Source organism: Haliotis rufescens, unplaced genomic scaffold (genome assembly GCF_023055435.1).
Source record: "Haliotis rufescens isolate VD_foot unplaced genomic scaffold, xgHalRufe1.0.p SCAF_171, whole genome shotgun sequence".
NCBI lineage: Eukaryota > Metazoa > Mollusca > Gastropoda > Lepetellida > Haliotidae > Haliotis > Haliotis rufescens.
The window spans coordinates 106043-124744 of NW_025963859.1; the positions used below are offsets into that span (position 1 = coordinate 106043).

At 51.5% G+C, this 18702-nt stretch overlaps 1 protein-coding gene across 4 annotated transcripts in view; it reads left to right on the plus strand.

Moving 5' to 3' along the window:
• LOC124127093 (AP-4 complex subunit epsilon-1-like) overlaps positions 1-18702 on the plus strand; it is a 123225-nt gene that overhangs the window by 39755 nt on the left and 64768 nt on the right. For all 4 annotated transcript variants that reach the window (XM_048397901.1, XM_048397903.1, XM_048397902.1 and 1 more), the window contains exons 7-9: positions 10984-11150; positions 11720-11793; positions 15659-15781. In XM_048397901.1, coding sequence (XP_048253858.1) covers positions 10984-11150; positions 11720-11793; positions 15659-15781 — 364 coding nt within the window. The remainder of the gene's footprint in view (positions 1-10983; positions 11151-11719; positions 11794-15658; positions 15782-18702) is intronic.

Below are 18702 nucleotides of genomic sequence, written 5' to 3' on the forward strand. Positions count from 1 at the left end.
TCCCACTGGCTCAGGCTAGTGAGGACAACTCTCCCACTGGCCCAGGTTAGTGAGGGCAACTCTCCCACTGGCCCAGGTAAGTGAGGGCAACTCTCCCACTGGCCCAGGTAAGTGAGGGCAACTCTCCCACTGACCCAGGTAAGTGAGGGCAACTCTCCCACTGGCCCAGGTTAGTGAGGACAACTCTCCTTAATTACCCAGGTTAGTGAGGACAACTCTCCCACTGGCCCATGCTAGTGAGGGCAACTCTCCCATTGACCCAGGTCAGTGAGGGCAACTCTCCCACTGACTCAGGTTAGTGAGGGCAACTCTCCCACTGGCCCAGGTTAGTGAGGGCAACTCTCCCACTGGCCCAGGTTAGTGAGGGCAACTCTCCCACTGGCCAAGGTTAGTGAGGGCAACTCTCCCACTGGCCCAGGTTAATGAGGACAACTCTCCTTAACGACCCAGGTTAGTGAGGGCAACTCTCCCACTGGCACTGGCTAGTGAGGACAACTCTCCCACTGGCCCAGGTTAGTGAGGGCAACTCTCCCACTGGCCCAGGTTAGTGAGGGCAACTCTCCCACTGGCTCAGGCTTGTGAGGACAACTCTCCCACTGGCCCAGGTTAGTGAGGGCAACTCTCCCACTGGCCCAGGTAAGTGAGGGCAACTCTCCCATTGACCCAGGTTAGGGAGGGCAACTCTCCTTAATGTCCCAGGTTAGTGAGGGCAACTCTCCCACTGGCCAAGGGTAGTGAGGGAAACTCTCCCACTGGCCCAGGCTAGTGAGGGCAACTCTCCCACTGGCCCAGGCTAGTGAGGACAACTCTCCAACTGGCCAAGGGTAGTGAGGGCAACTCTCCCACTGGCCCAGGGTAGTGAGGGAAACTCTCCCACTGGCCCAGGCTAGTGAGGGCAACTCTCCCACTGGCCCAGGTTAGTGAGGACAACTCTCCCACTGGCCCTGGTTAGTGAGGGCAACTCTCCCACTGGCACAGGCTAGTGAGGACAACTCTCCCATTGACCCAGGTCAGTGAGGGCAACTCTCCTACTGACTCAGGTTAGTGAGGGCAACTCTCCCACTGGCCCAGGTTAGTGAGGGCAACTCTCCCACTGGCCAAGGTTAGTGAGGGCAACTCTCCCACTGGCCCAGGTTAATGAGGACAACTCTCCTTAACGACCCAGGTTAGTGAGGGCAACTCTCCCACTGGCACAGGCTAGTGAGGACAACTCTCCCACTGGCCCAGGTTAGTGAGGACAACTCTCCCACTGGCCCAGGTTAGTGAGGGCAACTCTCCCACTGGCCCTGGTTAGTGAGGGCAACTCTCCCACTGGCCCAGGCTAGTGAGGACAACTCTCCCATTCACCCAGGTCAGTGAGGGCAACTCTCCCACTGACTCAGGTTAGTGAGGGCAACTCTCCCACTTGCCCAGGTTAGTGAGGGCAACTCTCCCACTGGCCCAGGTTAGTGAGGGCAACTCTCCCACTGGCCAAGGTTAGTGAGGGCAACTCTCCCACTGGCCCAGGTTAATGAGGACAACTCTCCTTAACGACCCTGGTTAGTGAGGGCAACTCTCCCACTGGCCCTGGCTAGTGAGGACAACTCTCCCACTGGCCCAGGTTAGTGAGGACAACTCTCCTTAATGTCCCAGGTTAGTGAGGGCAACTCTCCCACTGGCCCAGGCTAGTGAGGACAACTCTCCTTAATGTCCCAGGTTAGTGAGGACAACTCTCCTTAATGACACAGGCTAGTGAGGGCAACTCTCCCACTGGCCCAGGCTAGTGAGGACAACTCTCCCATTGACCCAGGTTAGTGAGGGCAACTCTCCCACTGACTCAGGTTAGTGAGGGCAACTGTCCCACTGACTCAGGTTAGTGAGGGCAACTCTCCCACTGGCCCAGGCTAGTGAGGACAACTCTCCCATTGACCCAGGTTAGTGAGGGCAACTCTCCCACTTGCCCAGGCTAGTGAGGACAACTCTCCCACTGGCACAGGTTAGTGAGGGCAACTCTCCCACTGGCCCAGGTTAGTGAGGACAACTCTCCTTAATGACCCAGGTTAGTGAGGTCAACTCTCCTTAATGACCAAGGTTAATGAGGTCAACTCTCCCACTGACCCAGGTTAGTGAGGGCAACTCTCCCACTGGCCCTGGTTAGTGAGGGCAACTCTCCCACTGGCCCAGGCTAGTGAGGGCAACTCTCCCATTGACCCAGGTTAGTGAGGGCAACTCTCCCACTGGCCCAGGCTAGTGAGGGCAACTCTCCTTAATGTCCCAGGTTAGTGAGGGCAACTCTCCCACTGGCCAAGGGTAGTGAGGGAAACTCTCCCACTGGCCCAGGTTAGTGAGGACAACTCTCCCATTGACCCAGGTTAGTGAGGGCAACTCTCCCATTGACCCAGGTTAGTGAGGGCAACTCTCCTTAATGTCCCAGGTTAGTGAGGGCAACTCTCCCACTGGCCCAGGGTAGTGAGGGAAACTCTCCCACTGGCCCAGGCTAGTGAGGGCAACTCTCCCACTGGCCCAGGTTAGTGAGGACAACTCTCCCACTGGCCCTGGTTAGTGAGGGCAACTCTCCCACTGGCACAGGCTAGTGAGGACAACTCTCCCATTGACCCAGGTCAGTGAGGGCAACTCTCCAACTGACTCAGGTTAGTGAGGGCAACTCTCCCACTGGCCCAGGTTAGTGAGGGCAACTCTCCCACTGGCCCAGGTTAGTGAGGGCAACTCTCCCACTGGCCAAGGTTAGTGAGGGCAACTCTCCCACTGGCCCAGGTTAATGAGGACAACTCTCCTTAACGACCCAGGTTAGTGAGGGCAACTCTCCCACTGGCACTGGCTAGTGAGGACAACTCTCCCACTGGCCCAGGTTAGTGAGGGCAACTCTCCCACTGGCCCAGGTTAGTGAGGGCAACTCTCCCACTGGCTCAGGCTAGTGAGGACAACTCTCCCACTGGCCCAGGTTAGTGAGGGCAACTCTCCCACTGGCCCAGGTAAGTGAGGGCAACTCTCCCACTGGCCCAGGTAAGTGAGGGCAACTCTCCCACTGACCCAGGTAAGTGAGGGCAACTCTCCCACTGGCCCAGGTTAGTGAGGACAACTCTCCTTAATTACCCAGGTTAGTGAGGACAACTCTCCCACTGGCCCATGCTAGTGAGGGCAACTCTCCCATTGACCCAGGTCAGTGAGGGCAACTCTCCCACTGACTCAGGTTAGTGAGGGCAACTCTCCCACTGGCCCAGGTTAGTGAGGGCAACTCTCCCACTGGCCCAGGTTAGTGAGGGCAACTCTCCCACTGGCCAAGGTTAGTGAGGGCAACTCTCCCACTGGCCCAGGTTAATGAGGACAACTCTCCTTAACGACCCAGGTTAGTGAGGGCAACTCTCCCACTGGCACTGGCTAGTGAGGACAACTCTCCCACTGGCCCAGGTTAGTGAGGGCAACTCTCCCACTGGCCCAGGTTAGTGAGGGCAACTCTCCCACTGGCTCAGGCTAGTGAGGACAACTCTCCCACTGGCCCAGGTTAGTGAGGGCAACTCTCCCACTGGCCTAGGTAAGTGAGGGCAACTCTCCCACTGGCCCAGGTAAGTGAGGGCAACTCTCCCACTGACCCAGGTAAGTGAGGGCAACTCTCCCACTGGCCCAGGTTAGTGAGGACAACTCTCCTTAATTACCCAGGTTAGTGAGGACAACTCTCCCACTGGCCCATGCTAGTGAGGGCAACTCTCCCACTGGCCCAGGCTAGTGAGGGCAACTCTCCCACTGGCCCAGGCTAGTGAGGGCAACTCTCCCACTGGCCCAGGCTAGTGAGGGCAACTCTCCCACTGGCCCAGGCTAGTGAGGGCAACTCTCCCACTGGCCCAGGCTAGTGAGGGCAACTCTCCCACTGACCCAGGTTAGTGAGGGCAACTCTCCCACTGACCCAGGTTAGTGAGGGCAACTCTCCCACTGGCCCTGGTTAGTGAGGGCAACTCTCCCACTGGCCCTGGTTAGTGAGGACAACTCTCCTTAATGACCCAGGTTAGTGAGGTCAACTCTCCTTAATGACCCAGGTTAATGAGGTCAACTCTCCCACTGACCCAGGTTAGTGAGGGCAACTCTCCCACTGGCCCTGGTTAGTGAGGGCAACTCTCCCACTGGCCCAGGTTAGTGAGGGCAACTCTCCCACTGGCCCAGGTTAGTGAGGGCAACTCTCCCACTGACCCAGGTTAGTGAGGTCAACTCTCCTTAATGACCCAGGTTAATGAGGTCAACTCTCCCACTGACCCAGGTTAGTGAGGGCAACTCTCCCACTGGCCCTGGTTAGTGAGGGCAACTCTCCCACTGGCCAAAGGCTAGTGAGGGCAACTCTCCCATAGACCCAGGTTACTGAGGGCAACTCTCCCACTGGGCTAGGCTAGTGAGGGCAACTCTCCTTAATGTCCCAGGTTAGTGAGGGCAACTCTCCCACTGGCCAAGGGTAGTGAGGGAAACTCTCCCACTGGCCCAGGTTAGTGAGGACAACTCTCCCATTGACCCAGGTTAGTGAGGGCAACTCTCCTTAATGTCCCAGGTTAGTGAGGGCAACTCTCCCACTGGCCAAGGGTAGTGAGGGAAACTCTCCCACTGGCCCAGGCTAGTGAGGGCAACTTTCCCATTGACCCAGGTCAGTGAGGGCAACTCTCCCACTGACTCAGGTTAGTGAGGGCAACTCTCCCACTGGCCCAGGTTAGTGAGGGCAACTCTCCCACTGGCACAGGCTTGTTAGGACAACTCTCCCATTGACCCAGGTCAGTGAGGGCAACTCTCCCACTGACTAAGGTTAGTGAGGGCAACTCTCCCACTGGCCCAGGTTAGTGAGGGCAACTCTCCCACTGGCCCAGGCTAGTGAGGGCAACTCTCCCATTGACCCAGGTTACTGAGGGCAACTCTCCCACTGGCCCAGGCTAGTGAGGGCAACTCTCCTTAATGTCCCAGGTTAGTGAGGGCAACTCTCCCACTGGCCAAGGGTAGTGAGGGAAACTCTCCCACTGGCCCAGGTTAGTGAGGACAACTTTCCCATTGACCCAGGTCAGTGAGGGCAACTCTCCCACTGACTCAGGTTAGTGAGGGCAACTCTCCCACTGGCCCAGGTTAGTGAGGGCAACTCTCCCACTGGCACAGGTTTGTTAGGACAACTCTCCCATTGACCCAGGTCAGTGAGGGCAACTCTCCCACTGACTAAGGTTAGTGAGGGCAACTCTCCCACTGGCCCAGGTTAGTGAGGGCAACTCTCCCACTGGCCCAGGCTAGTGAGGGCAACTCTCCCATTCACCCAGGTTACTGAGGGCAACTCTCCCACTGGCCCAGGCTAGTGAGGGCAACTCTCCTTAATGTCCCAGGTTAGTGAGGGCAACTCTCCCACTGGCCAAGGGTAGTGAGGGAAACTCTCCCACTGGCCCAGGCTAGTGAGGGCAACTCTCCTTAATGTCCCAGGTTAGTGAGGGCAACTCTCCCACTGGCCAAGGGTAGTGAGGGAAACTCTCCCACTGGCCCAGGCTAGTGAGGGCAACTCTCCCACTGGCCCAGGCTAGTGAGGACAACTCTCCCACTGGCCCAGGTTAGTGAGGGCAACTCTCCCACTGGCCCAGGTTAGTGAGGGCAACTCTCCCACTGGCCCTGGTTAGTGAGGGCAACTCTCCCACTGGCACAGGCTAGTGAGGACAACTCTCCCATTGACCCAGGTCAGTGAGGGCAACTCTCCCACTGACTCAGGTAAGTGAGGGCAACTCTCCCACTGGCCCAGGTTAGTGAGGGCAACTCTCCCATTGACCCAGGCTAGTGAGGGCAACTCTCCAACTGGCTCAGGTTAGTGAGGACAACTCTCCCACTGGCCCAGGTTAGTGAGGGCAACTCTCCCACTGGCCCAGGTTAGTGAGGGCAACTCTCCCACTTGCTCAGGCTAGTGAGGAGAACTCTCCCACTGGCCCAGGTTAGTGAGGGCAACTCTCCCACTGGCCCAGGTAAGTGAGGGCAACTCTCCCACTGGCCCAGGTAAGTGATGGCAACTCTCCCACTGGCCCAGGCTAGTGAGGGCAACTCTCCCATTGACCCAGGTTACTGAGGGCAACTCTCCCACTGGCCCAGGCTAGTGAGGGCAACTCTCCTTAATGTCCCAGGTTAGTGAGGGCAACTCTCCCACTGGCCAAGGGTAGTGAGGGAAACTCTCCCACTGGCCCAGGCTAGTGAGGGCAACTCTCCTTAATGTCCCAGGTTAGTGAGGGCAACTCTCCCACTGGCCAAGGGTAGTGAGGGAAACTCTCCCACTGGCCCAGGCTAGTGAGGGCAACTCTCCCACTGGCCCAGGCTAGTGAGGACAACTCTCCCACTGGCCCAGGTTAGTGAGGGCAACTCTCCCACTGGCCCAGGTTAGTGAGGGCAACTCTCCCACTGGCCCTGGTTAGTGAGGGCAACTCTCCCACTGGCACAGGCTAGTGAGGACAACTCTCCCATTGACCCAGGTCAGTGAGGGCAACTCTCCCACTGACTCAGGTAAGTGAGGGCAACTCTCCCACTGGCCCAGGTTAGTGAGGGCAACTCTCCCATTGACCCAGGCTAGTGAGGGCAACTCTCCAACTGGCTCAGGTTAGTGAGGACAACTCTCCCACTGGCCCAGGTTAGTGAGGGCAACTCTCCCACTGGCCCAGGTTAGTGAGGGCAACTCTCCCACTTGCTCAGGCTAGTGAGGAGAACTCTCCCACTGGCCCAGGTTAGTGAGGGCAACTCTCCCACTGGCCCAGGTAAGTGAGGGCAACTCTCCCACTGGCCCAGGTAAGTGATGGCAACTCTCCCACTGACCCAGGTAAGTGAGGGCAACTCTCCCACTGGCCCAGGTTAGTGAGGACAACTCTCCTTAATTACCCAGGTTAGTGAGGACAACTCTCCTTCTGGCCCAGGTTAGTAAGGGGAACTCTCCCACTGGTCCAGGTTAGTGAGGACAACTCTCCCACTGGCCCAGGTTAATGAGGGCAACTCTCCCACTGGCCCAGGTTAGTGAGGGCAACTCTCCCACTGGCCCTGGTTAGTGAGGGCAACTCTCCCACTGGCCCAGGTTAGTGAGGGCAACTCTCCCACTGGCCCAGGTTAGTGAGGGCAACTCTCCCACTGACCCAGGTTAGTGAGGTCAACTCTCCTTAATGACCCAGGTTAATGAGGTCAACTCTCCCACTGACCCAGGTTAGTGAGGGCAACTCTCCCACTGGCCCTGGTTAGTGAGGGCAACTCTCCCACTGGCCAAAGGCTAGTGAGGGCAACTCTCCCATTGACCCAGGTTACTGAGGGCAACTCTCCCACTGGGCTAGGCTAGTGAGGGCAACTCTCCTTAATGTCCCAGGTTAGTGAGGGCAACTCTCCCACTGGCCAAGGGTAGTGAGGGAAACTCTCCCACTGGCCCAGGTTAGTGAGGACAACTCTCCCATTGACCCAGGTTAGTGAGGGCAACTCTCCTTAATGTCCCAGGTTAGTGAGGGCAACTCTCCCACTGGCCAAGGGTAGTGAGGGAAACTCTCCCACTGGCCCAGGCTAGTGAGGGCAACTCTCCCACTGGCCCAGGCTAGTGAGGACAACTCTCCAACTGGCCAAGGGTAGTGAGGGAAACTCTCCCACTGGCCCAGGTTAGTGAGGACAACTTTCCCATTGACCCAGGTCAGTGAGGGCAACTCTCCCACTGACTCAGGTTAGTGAGGGCAACTCTCCCACTGGCCCAGGTTAGTGAGGGCAACTCTCCCACTGGCACAGGCTTGTTAGGACAACTCTCCCATTGACCCAGGTCAGTGAGGGCAACTCTCCCACTGACTAAGGTTAGTGAGGGCAACTCTCCCACTGGCCCAGGTTAGTGAGGGCAACTCTCCCACTGGCCCAGGCTAGTGAGGGCAACTCTCCCATTGACCCAGGTTACTGAGGGCAACTCTCCCACTGGCCCAGGCTAGTGAGGGCAACTCTCCTTAATGTCCCAGGTTAGTGAGGGCAACTCTCCCACTGGCCAATGGTAGTGAGGGAAACTCTCCCACTGGCCCAGGTTAGTGAGGACAACTCTCCCATTGACCCAGGTTAGTGAGGGCAACTCTCCTTAATGTCCCAGGTTAGTGAGGGCAACTCTCCCACTGGCCAAGGGTAGTGAGGGAAACTCATCCACTGGCCCAGGCTAGTGAGGGCAACTCTGCCACTGGCCCAGGCTAGTGAGGACAACTCTCCCACTGGCCCAGGTTAGTGAGGGCAACTCTCCCACTGGCCCAGGTTAGTGAGGGCAACTCTCCCACTGGCCCTGGTTAGTGAGGGCAACTCTCCCACTGGCACAGGCTAGTGAGGACAACTCTCCCATTGACCCAGGTCAGTGAGGGCAACTCTCCCACTGACTCAGGTTAGTGAGGGCAACTCTCCCACTGGCCCAGGTTAGTGAGGGCAACTCTCCCATTGACCCAGGCTAGTGAGGGCAACTCTCCAACTGGCTCAGGTTAGTGAGGACAACTCTCCCACTGGCCCAGGTTAGTGAGGGCAACTCTCCCACTGGCCCAGGTTAGTGAGGGCAACTCTCCCACTTGCTCAGGCTAGTGAGGACAACTCTCCCACTGGCCCAGGTTAGTGAGGGCAACTCTCCCACTGGCCCAGGTAAGTGAGGGCAACTCTCCCACTGGCCCAGGTAAGTGAGGGCAACTCTCCCACTGGCCCAGGTTAGTGATGGCAACTCTCCCACTGACCCAGGTAAGTGAGGGCAACTCTCCCACTGGCCCAGGTTAGTGAGGACAACTCTCCTTAATTACCCAGGTTAGTGAGGACAACTCTCCTTCTGGCCCAGGTTAGTAAGGGGAACTCTCCAAATGGTCCAGGTTAGTGAGGACAACTCTCCCACTGGCCCAGGTTAATGAGGGCAACTCTCCCACTGGCCCAGGTTAGTGAGGGCAACTCTCCCACTGGCCCTGGTTAGTGAGGGCAACTCTCCCACTGGCCCAGGTTAGTGAGGGCAACTCTCCCACTGGCCCAGGTTAGTGAGGGCAACTCTCCCACTGACCCAGGTTAGTGTGGTCAACTCTCCTTAATGACCCAGGTTAATGAGGTCAACTCTCCCACTGACCCAGGTTAGTGAGGGCAACTCTCCCACTGGCCCTGGTTAGTGAGGGCAACTCTCCCACTGGCCAAAGGCTAGTGAGGGCAACTCTCCCATTGACCCAGGTTACTGAGGGCAACTCTCCCACTGGGCTAGGCTAGTGAGGGCAACTCTCCTTAATGTCCCAGGTTAGTGAGGGCAACTCTCCCACTGGCCAAGGGTAGTGAGGGAAACTCTCCCACTGGCCCAGGTTAGTGAGGACAACTCTCCCATTGACCCAGGTTAGTGAGGGCAACTCTCCTTAATGTCCCAGGTTAGTGAGGGCAACTCTCCCACTGGCCAAGGGTAGTGAGGGAAACTCTCCCACTGGCCCAGGCTAGTGAGGGCAACTCTCCCACTGGCCCAGGCTAGTGAGGACAACTCTCCAACTGGCCCAGGTTAGTGAGGGCAACTCTCCCACTGGCCCAGGTTAGTGAGGGCAACTCTCCCACTGGCCCTGGTTAGTGAGGGCAACTCTCCCACTGGCCCTGGCTAGTGAGGACAACTCTCCCATTGACCCAGGTCAGTGAGGGCAACTCTCCCACTGACTCAGGTTAGTGAGGGCAACTCTCCCACTGGCCCAGGTTAGTGAGGGCAACTCTCCCACTGGCCCAGGCTAGTGAGGGCAACTCTCCCATTGACCCAGGTTACTGAGGGCAACTCTCCCACTGGCCCAGGCTAGTGAGGGCAACTCTCCTTAATGTCCTAGGTTAGTGAGGGCAACTCTCCCACTGCCCAAGGGTAGTGAGGGAAACTCTCCCCCTGGCCCAGGTTAGTGAGGACAACTCTCCCATTGACCCAGGTTAGTGAGGGCAACTCTCCTGAATGTCCCAGGTTAGTGAGGGAACTCTCCCACTGGCCAAGGGTAGTGAGGGAAACTCTCCCACTGGCCCAGGCTAGTGAGGGGAACTCTCCCACTGGCCCAGGCTAGTGAGGACAACTCTCCCACTGGCCCAGGTTAGTGAGGGCAACTCTCCCACTGGCCCAGGTTAGTGAGGGCAACTCTCCCACTGGCCCTGGTTAGTGAGGGCAACTCTCCCACTGGCACAGGCTAGTGAGGACAACTCTCCAAATTGACCCAGGTCAGTGAGGGCAACTCTCCCACTGACTCATGTTAGTGAGGGCAACTCTCCCACTGGCCCAGGTTAGTGAGGGCAACTGTCCCACTGACCCAGGTTAGTGAGGGCAACTCTCCCTCTGGCCAAGGTTAGTGAGGGCAACTCTCCCACTGGCCCAGGTTAATGAGGACAACTCTCCTTAACGACCCAGGTTAGTGAGGGCAACTCTCCCACTGGCCCTGGCTAGTGCGGACAACTCTCCCATTGACCCAGGTTAGTGAGGGCAACTCTCCTTAATGTCCCAGGTTAGTGAGGGCAACTCTCCCACTGACTCAGGTTAGTGAGGGCAACTCTCCCACTGGCCCAGGTTAGTGAGGGCAACTCTCCCACTGGCCCAGGTTAGTGAGGGCAACTCTCCCATTGACCCAGGCTAGTGAGGGCAACTCTCCAACTGGCTCAGGTTAGTGAGGACAACTCTCCCACTGGCCCAGGTTAGTGAGGGCAACTCTCCCACTGGCCCAGGTTAGTGAGGGCAACTCTCCCACTGGCCCAGGTTAGTGAGGGCAACTCTCCCACTGGGTTGGTCAACATTTTACATCCTTCAACACGCCTAAGGGATGCAACTCAGCACAGCAGCTCAGACATCTAGGCCTCTCATTTCGTCATTGAATAAAAATGTGATAAACTGGATAATCGAAGATGTGTTGAGCTCATCCACTCACTGAATCACTCACTCACTCCCTCACTCACTCACTCACTCCCTCACTCACTCCCTCACTCACTCACTCACTCACTCACTCACTCACTCACTCACCCACCCACTCACTCACTCACTCACTCTTGCAGAAGGCGCCGGCGGACTATGTACACTTGGGGGTGGGGTTCCTCGGAATCCTCAAGCAAATTATCAGCCGCTCCTTTCCTTCACTTCATGATTTCCACACAGTGCCATTGCCATGGTTACAGATACTTCTACTTAAAGTGTTGGCATTGCTTGGACCTCACGATGAAAAGTAAGTCTGGAGATGTGACTTTCTTTACAGTTCTACTGTATTTATAGATCTACTGTATTTATAGATCTACTGTATTTATACATCTAAAGAATTTATAGATCTATTGTATTTACAGATCTACTCTATTTACAGATCTATTGTATTTATATTCATCTGTGTGTAAATGGATCAGCTATATTTATGGATCATGTTTATATATGCATCAGCTGTATTTATACATCAGCTATATTTATGCATCAGCTGTATTTATGCATCAGCTGTATTTATACGTCAGCTGTATTTATGCATCAGCTGTATTTATACGTCAGCTTTGTTTCTGGATCAGGTGTATAATATGTGGGTGAGTGAGTATTGCTTTGCGCTGCTTTCAGCAATATTCCAGCGGGGGACACCAGAAATGGGCTTCAGACATTGTACCCAGTATATTATGTAGATCAGGTCTATTTTGTTAAATGTTGGGGTCAGCCTATCATTTAGATAGTGATTTCAGGAGTCGAGTCGGGGTGGGGTGGGGGCTCTTATGCAGTAGCCTGTACCTGGGGATATGACTTAAATGTGCAATGTTTCAGGTTAAGGATAGAAATGTGGCCTGTGCTGAGGGACATCATCCAGAGAACCACAGTCAAACATCACATGGCATTTGGTAGGTAACATCACAGGTGTGATTGTAATTGCAGTACCTGAACCTGCGAGGACCTCCCTGGCTGGAGGCCAACATCCGCCCTGATCACCCTTGGTTTGTCAGCTGCTCAGGAATACATGGATGTCAACTTCTTTTTAATGAGGAACACAACTTTTTGGAGAATACGCTTCCTCCTTCATGAGATGAATGAGTCCTCGGGTGCAGAGAGCATATATATATATATTAAAGGATTGACTGTTGGCCAAATGGAAGCCGGAGGTTAATTAACACTCAATGGTAATAAGGAATGGCCAAATGGAAGCCGGAGGTTAATTAACACTCAAGGGTAATAAGGAATGGCCAAATGGAAGCCAGAGGTTAATTAACACTCAAGGGTAATAAGGAATGGCCAATGGAAGCCGGAGGTTAATTAACACTCAAGGGTAATAAGGAATGGCCAAATGGAAGCCGGAGGTTAATTAACACTCAAGGGTAATAAGGAATAGCCAAATGGAAGCCGGATGTTAATTAACACTCAAGGGTAATAAGGAATGGCCAAATGGAAGCCGGAGGTTAATTAACACTCAAGGGTAATAAGGAATGGCCAAATGGAAGAAGGAGGTTAATTAACACTCAATGGTAATAAGGAATGGCCAAATGGAAGCCGGAGGTTAATTAACACTCAAGGGTAATAAGGAATGGCCAAATGGAAGCCGGAGGTTAATTAACACTCAAGGGTAATAAGGAATGGCCAAATGGAAGCCGGAGGTTAATTAACACTCAAGGGTAATAAGGAATGGCCAAATGGAAGCCGGAGGTTAATTAACACTCAAGGGTAATAAGGAATAGCCAAATGGAAGAAGGAGGTTAATTAACACTCAATGGTAATAAGGAATGGCCAAATGGAAGCCAGAGGTTAATTAACACTCAAGGGTAATAAGGAATGGCCAAATGGAAGCCAGATGTTAATTAACACTCAAGGGAAATAAGGAATAGCCAAATGGAAGCAAGAGGTTAATTAACACTCAATGGTAATAAGGAATAGCCAAATGGAAGCCGGATGTTAATTAACACTCACTGGTAATAAGGAATAGCCAAATGGAAGCCAGATGTTAATTAACACTCAAGGGAAATAAGGAATAGCCAAATGGAAGCCAGAGGTTAATTAACACTCAATGGTAATAAGGAATAGCCAAATGGAAGCCGGATGTTAATTAACACTCAAGGGTAATAAGGAATGGCCAAATGGAAGCCGGATGTTAATTAACACTCAAGGGTAATAAGGAATGGCCAAATGGAAGCCAGAGGTTTATTAACACTCAAGGGTAATAAGGAATGGCCAAATGGAAGCCGGGGGTTAATTAACACTCAAGGGTAATAAGGAATGGCCATATGGAGCCAGAGGTTACTTCACACTCTTTGGTAATAAGGAATGGCCAAATGGAAGCCAACTGGATTAATTAACATTAATCGGGGGAGAATGCCACAGACAGATAATGGCCCAAGTAAAGTCAGTAAGTCCAAAGTACTGGGCAGATGTTACCTAGTCAAGGTTCCCGGCTGGCTATGTTGCCGACATGTTTGTGTCTACAGCTGTAACTGACATGTTTGTGTCTACAGCTGTGTGTAACTAACATGTTTGTGTCTACAGCTGTAACTGACATGTTTGTGTCTACAGCTGTTACTGACATGTTTGTGTCTACAGCTGTAACTGACATGTTTGTGTCTACAGCTGTGTGTTACTGAAATGTTTGTGTCTACAGCTGCAACTGACATGTTTGTGTCTACAGCTTTGTGTAACTGACATGTTTGTGTCTACAGCTGTAACTGGCATGTTTGTGTCTACAGCTGTAACTGACATGTTTGTGTCTACAGCTGTATGTTACTGACATGTTTGTGTCTACAGCTGTGTGTTACTGACATGTTTGTGTCTACAGCTGTGTGTTACTGACATGTTTGTGTATACAGCTGTAACTGACATGTTTGTGTCTACAGCTGTGTGTAACTAACATGTTTGTGTCTACAGCTGTAACTGACATGTTTGTGTCTACAGCTGTTACTGACATGTTTGTGTCTACAGCTGTAACTGACATGTTTGTGTCTACAGCTGTGTGTTACTGAAATGTTTGTGTCTACAGCTGCAACTGACATGTTTGTGTCTACAGCTTTGTGTAACTGACATGTTTGTGTCTACAGCTGTAACTGGCATGTTTGTGTCTACAGCTGTAACTGACATGTTTGTGTCTACAGCTGTATGTTACTGACATGTTTGTGTCTACAGCTGTGTGTTACTGACATGTTTGTGTCTACAGCTGTGTGTTACTGACATGTTTGTGTCTACAGCTGTAACTGACATGTTTGTGTCTACAGCTGCAACTGGCATGTTTGTGTCTACAGCTGTAACTGACATGTTTGTGTCTACAGCTGTGTTACTGACATGTTTGTGTCTACAGCTGTAACTGACATGTTTGTGTGTACAGCTGCAACTGACATGTTTGTGTCTACAGCTGTGTGTTACTGAAATGTTTGTGTCTACAGCTGCAACTGACATGTTTGTGTCTACAGCTGCAACTGGCATGTTTGTGTCTACAGCTGTAACTGACATGTTTGTGTCTACAGCTGTGTGTTACTGACATGTTTGTGTCTACAGCTGTAACTGACATGTTTGTGTGTACAGCTGCAACTGACATGTTTTTGTCTACAGCTGTGTGTTACTGAAATGTTTGTGTCTACAGCTGTAACTGACATGTTTGTGTCTACAGCTACAACTGGCATGTTTGTGTCTACAGCTGCAACTGACATGTTTGTGTCTACAGATGCAACTGACAGGTTTTGTCTACAGCTGTAACTGACATGTTTGTGTCTACAGCTGTAACTGACATGTTTGTGTCTACAGCTACAACTGGCATGTTTGTGTCTACAGCTGCAACTGACATGTTTGTGTCTACAGATGCAACTGACAGGTTTTGTCTACAGCTGTAACTGACATGTTTGTGTCTACAGCTGTGTGTAACTAACATGTTTGTGTCCTCAGCTGTGTATAATTGACATGTTTGTGTGTACAGCTGTAACTGACATGTTTGTGTCTGCAGCCGTAACTGACGTGTGTGTCTATAGCTGTGTGTAACTGACACGTTATTGTCTACAGCTGTAACTGATCTGTTTGTGTCTCCAGCTTTAACTGACATGTTTGTGTCTGCAGCTGTGTGTAACTGACATGTTATTGTCTACAGTTGTAACTGATATGTTTATGTCTACAGTTGTTACTGACATGTTTGTGTCTACAGCTGTAACTGACATGTTTGTGTCTACAGCTGTGTGTAACTAACATGTTTGTGTCTACAGCTGTAACTGACATGTTATTGTCTGCAGCTGTAACTGACATGTTTGTGTCTCTAGCTGTGTGTAACTGACATGTTTGTGTCTACAGCTGTAACTGACATGTTTGTGTCTGCACCTGTGTGTAACTGACATGTTTGTGTCTACAGTTGTAACTGACATGTTTGTGTCTGCAGCTGTGTGTAACTGACATGTTATTGTCTACAGTTGTAACTGACATTTGTGTATCTACAGCTGTAACTGACATGTTTGTGTCTGCAGCTGTGTGTAACTGACATGTTATTGTCTACAGTTGTAACTGACATGTTTGTGTCTGCAGCTGTAACTGGCATGTTTGTGTCTGCAGCTGTGTGTAACTGACATGTTTGTGTCTGCAGCTGTAACTGACATGTTTGTGTCTGCAGCTTTGTGTAACTGACATGTTATTGTCTACAGTTGTAACTGACATGTTTGTGTCTGCAGCTGTAACTGACATGTTTGTGTCTGCAGCTGTGTGTAACTGACATGTTATTGTCTACAGTTGTAACTGACATGTTTGTGTCTGCAGCTGTGATGTATGAGTGTATCCTGACTGTGTCCTGTGTCCCTGGCGACCCAGAGCTGATGAACGAGGCATCCACCTGCGTGGCCAGATTCCTCCGGTCCAGCAGCAACACCCTCAAGTATCTCGGTTAGTCCCAACAGCTACACCCTCAAATATCTCGGTGAAACCAACAGCTTCACCCTCAAACACCTCAGTGATTCCAACAGCTACACCCTCAAATATACTAATGAGTCCCAACAGCTACACCCTCAAATATCTCAATGAGTTCCAACAGCTGCACCCTCAAATATACTAATGAGTCCCAACAGCTACACCCTCAAATATGTCAATGAGTCCCAACATCTGCACCCTCAAATATGTCAATGAGTCCCAACAGCTGCACCCTCAAATATCTCAATGAGTTCCAACAGCTGCACCCTCAAATATCTCAATGAGTCCCAACAGCTGCACCCTCAAATATCTCAATGAGTTCCAACAGCTGCACCCTCAAATATCTCAATGAGCTCCAACAGCTGCACCCTCAAATATCTCAATGAGTTCCAACAGCTACACCCTCAAATATCTCAATGAGTCCCAACAGCTGCACCCTCAAATATCTCAATGAGTCCCAACAGCTGCACACTCAAATATCTCAATGAGTTCCAACAGCTACACCCTCAAATATCTCAATGAGTCCCAACAGCTGCACCCTCAAATATCTCAATGAGTCCCAACAGCTGCACACTCAAATATCTCAATGAGTTCCAACAGCTACACCCTCAAATATCTCATTGAGTCCCAACAGCTGCACCCTCAAATATCTCAATGAGTCCCAACAGCTGCACACTCAAATATCTCAATGAGTTCCAACAGCTGCACCCTCAAATATCTCAATGAGTCCCAACAGCTGCACCCTCAAATATCACAATGAGTCCCAACAGCTACACCCTCAAATATCTCGATGAAACCAGCAGCTGCACCCTCAAATATCTCAATGAGTCCCAACAGCTACACCCTCAAATATCTCGATGAAACCAACAGCTGCACCCTCAAGTATCTCAATGAGTCCCAACAGCTACATCCTCAAATATCTCGATGAAACCAACAGCTTCACCCTCAAATACCTCAGTGATTCCAACAGCTACACCCTCAAATATACTAATGAGTTCCAACAGCTGCACCCTCAAATATCTCAATGAGTCCCAACAGCTCCACCCTCAAATATCTCAATGAGTCCCAACTGCTGCACCCTCAAATATACTAATGAGTCTCAACAGCTCCACCCTCAAATATCTCAATGAGTCCCAACAGCTCCACCCTCAAATATCTGAATCAGTCCCAACAGCTCCACCCTCAAATATCTCAATGAGTCCCAACAGCTCCACCCTCAAATATCTCAATGAGTCCCAACAGCTGCACCCTCAAGTATCTCAATGAGTCCCAACAGCTGCACCCTCAAATATCTCAATGAGTCCCAACAGCTGCACCCTCAAATATCTCAATGAGTTCCAACAGCTGCACCCTCAAATATCTCAATGAGTCCCAACAGCTGCACCCTCAAATATCTCAATGAGTTCCAACAGCTGCACCCTCAAATATCTCAATGAGCTCCAACAGCTGCACCCTCAAATATCTCAATGAGTTCCAACACCTACACCCTCAAATATCTCAATGAGTCCCAACAGCTGCACCCTCAAATATCTCAATGAGTCCCAACAGCTGCACACTCAAATATCTCAATGAGTTCCAACAGCTGCACCCTCAAATATCTCAATGAGTTCCAACAGCTGCACCCTCAAATATCTCAATGAGTCCCAACAGCTGCACCCTCAAATATCACAATGAGTCCCAACAGCTACACCCTCAAATATCTCGATGAAACCAACAGCTTCACCCTCAAATACCTCAGTGATTCCAACAGCTACACCCTCAAATATACTAATGAGTCCCAACAGCTCCACCCTCAAATATCTCAATGAGTCCCAACAGCTGCACCCTCAAATATCTCAATGAGTCCCAACAGCTGCACCCTCAAATATCTCAATGAGTCCCAACAGCTGCACCCTCAAATATCTCAATGAGTCCCAACAGCTGCACCCTCAAATATCTCAATGAGTTCCAACAGCTGCACCCTCAAATATCTCAATGAGCTCCAACAGCTGCACCCTCAAATATCTCAATGAGTTCCAACACCTACACCCTCAAATATCTCAATGAGTCCCAACAGCTGCACCCTCAAATATCTCAATGAGTCCCAACAGCTGCACACTCAAATATCTCAATGAGTTCCAACAGCTGCACCCTCAAATATCTCAATGAGTTCCAACAGCTGCACCCTCAAATATCTCAATGAGTCCCAACAGCTGCACCCTCAAATATCACAATGAGTCCCAACAGCTACACCCTCAAATATCTCGATGAAACCAACAGCTTCACCCTCAAATACCTCAGTGATTCCAACAGCTACACCCTCAAATATACTAATGAGTCCCAACAGCTCCACCCTCAAATATCTCAATGAGTCCCAACAGCTGCACCCTCAAATATCTCAATGAGTCCCAACAGCTGCACCCTCAAATATCTCAATGAGTCCCAACAGCTGCACCCTCAAATATCTCAATGAGTTCCAACAGCTGCACCCTCAAATATCTCAATGAGTCCCAACAGCTGCACCCTCAAATATCTCAATGAGTTCCAACAGCTGCACCCTCAAATATCTCAATGAGCTCCAACAGCTGCACCCTCAAATATCTCAATGAGTTCCAACAGCTACACCCTCAAATATCTCAATGAGTCCCAACAGCTGCACCCTCAAATATCTCAATGAGTCCCAACAGCTGCACCCTCAAATATCTCAATGAGTCCCAACAGCTGCACACTCAAATATCTCAATGAGTTCCAACAGCTGCACCCTCAAATATCTCAATGAGTTCCAACAGCTGCACCCTCAAATATCTCAATGAGTCCCAACAGCTGCACCCTCAAATATCACAATGAGTCCCAACAGCTACACCCTCAAATATCTCGATGAAACCAACAGCTTCACCCTCAAATACCTCAGTGATTCC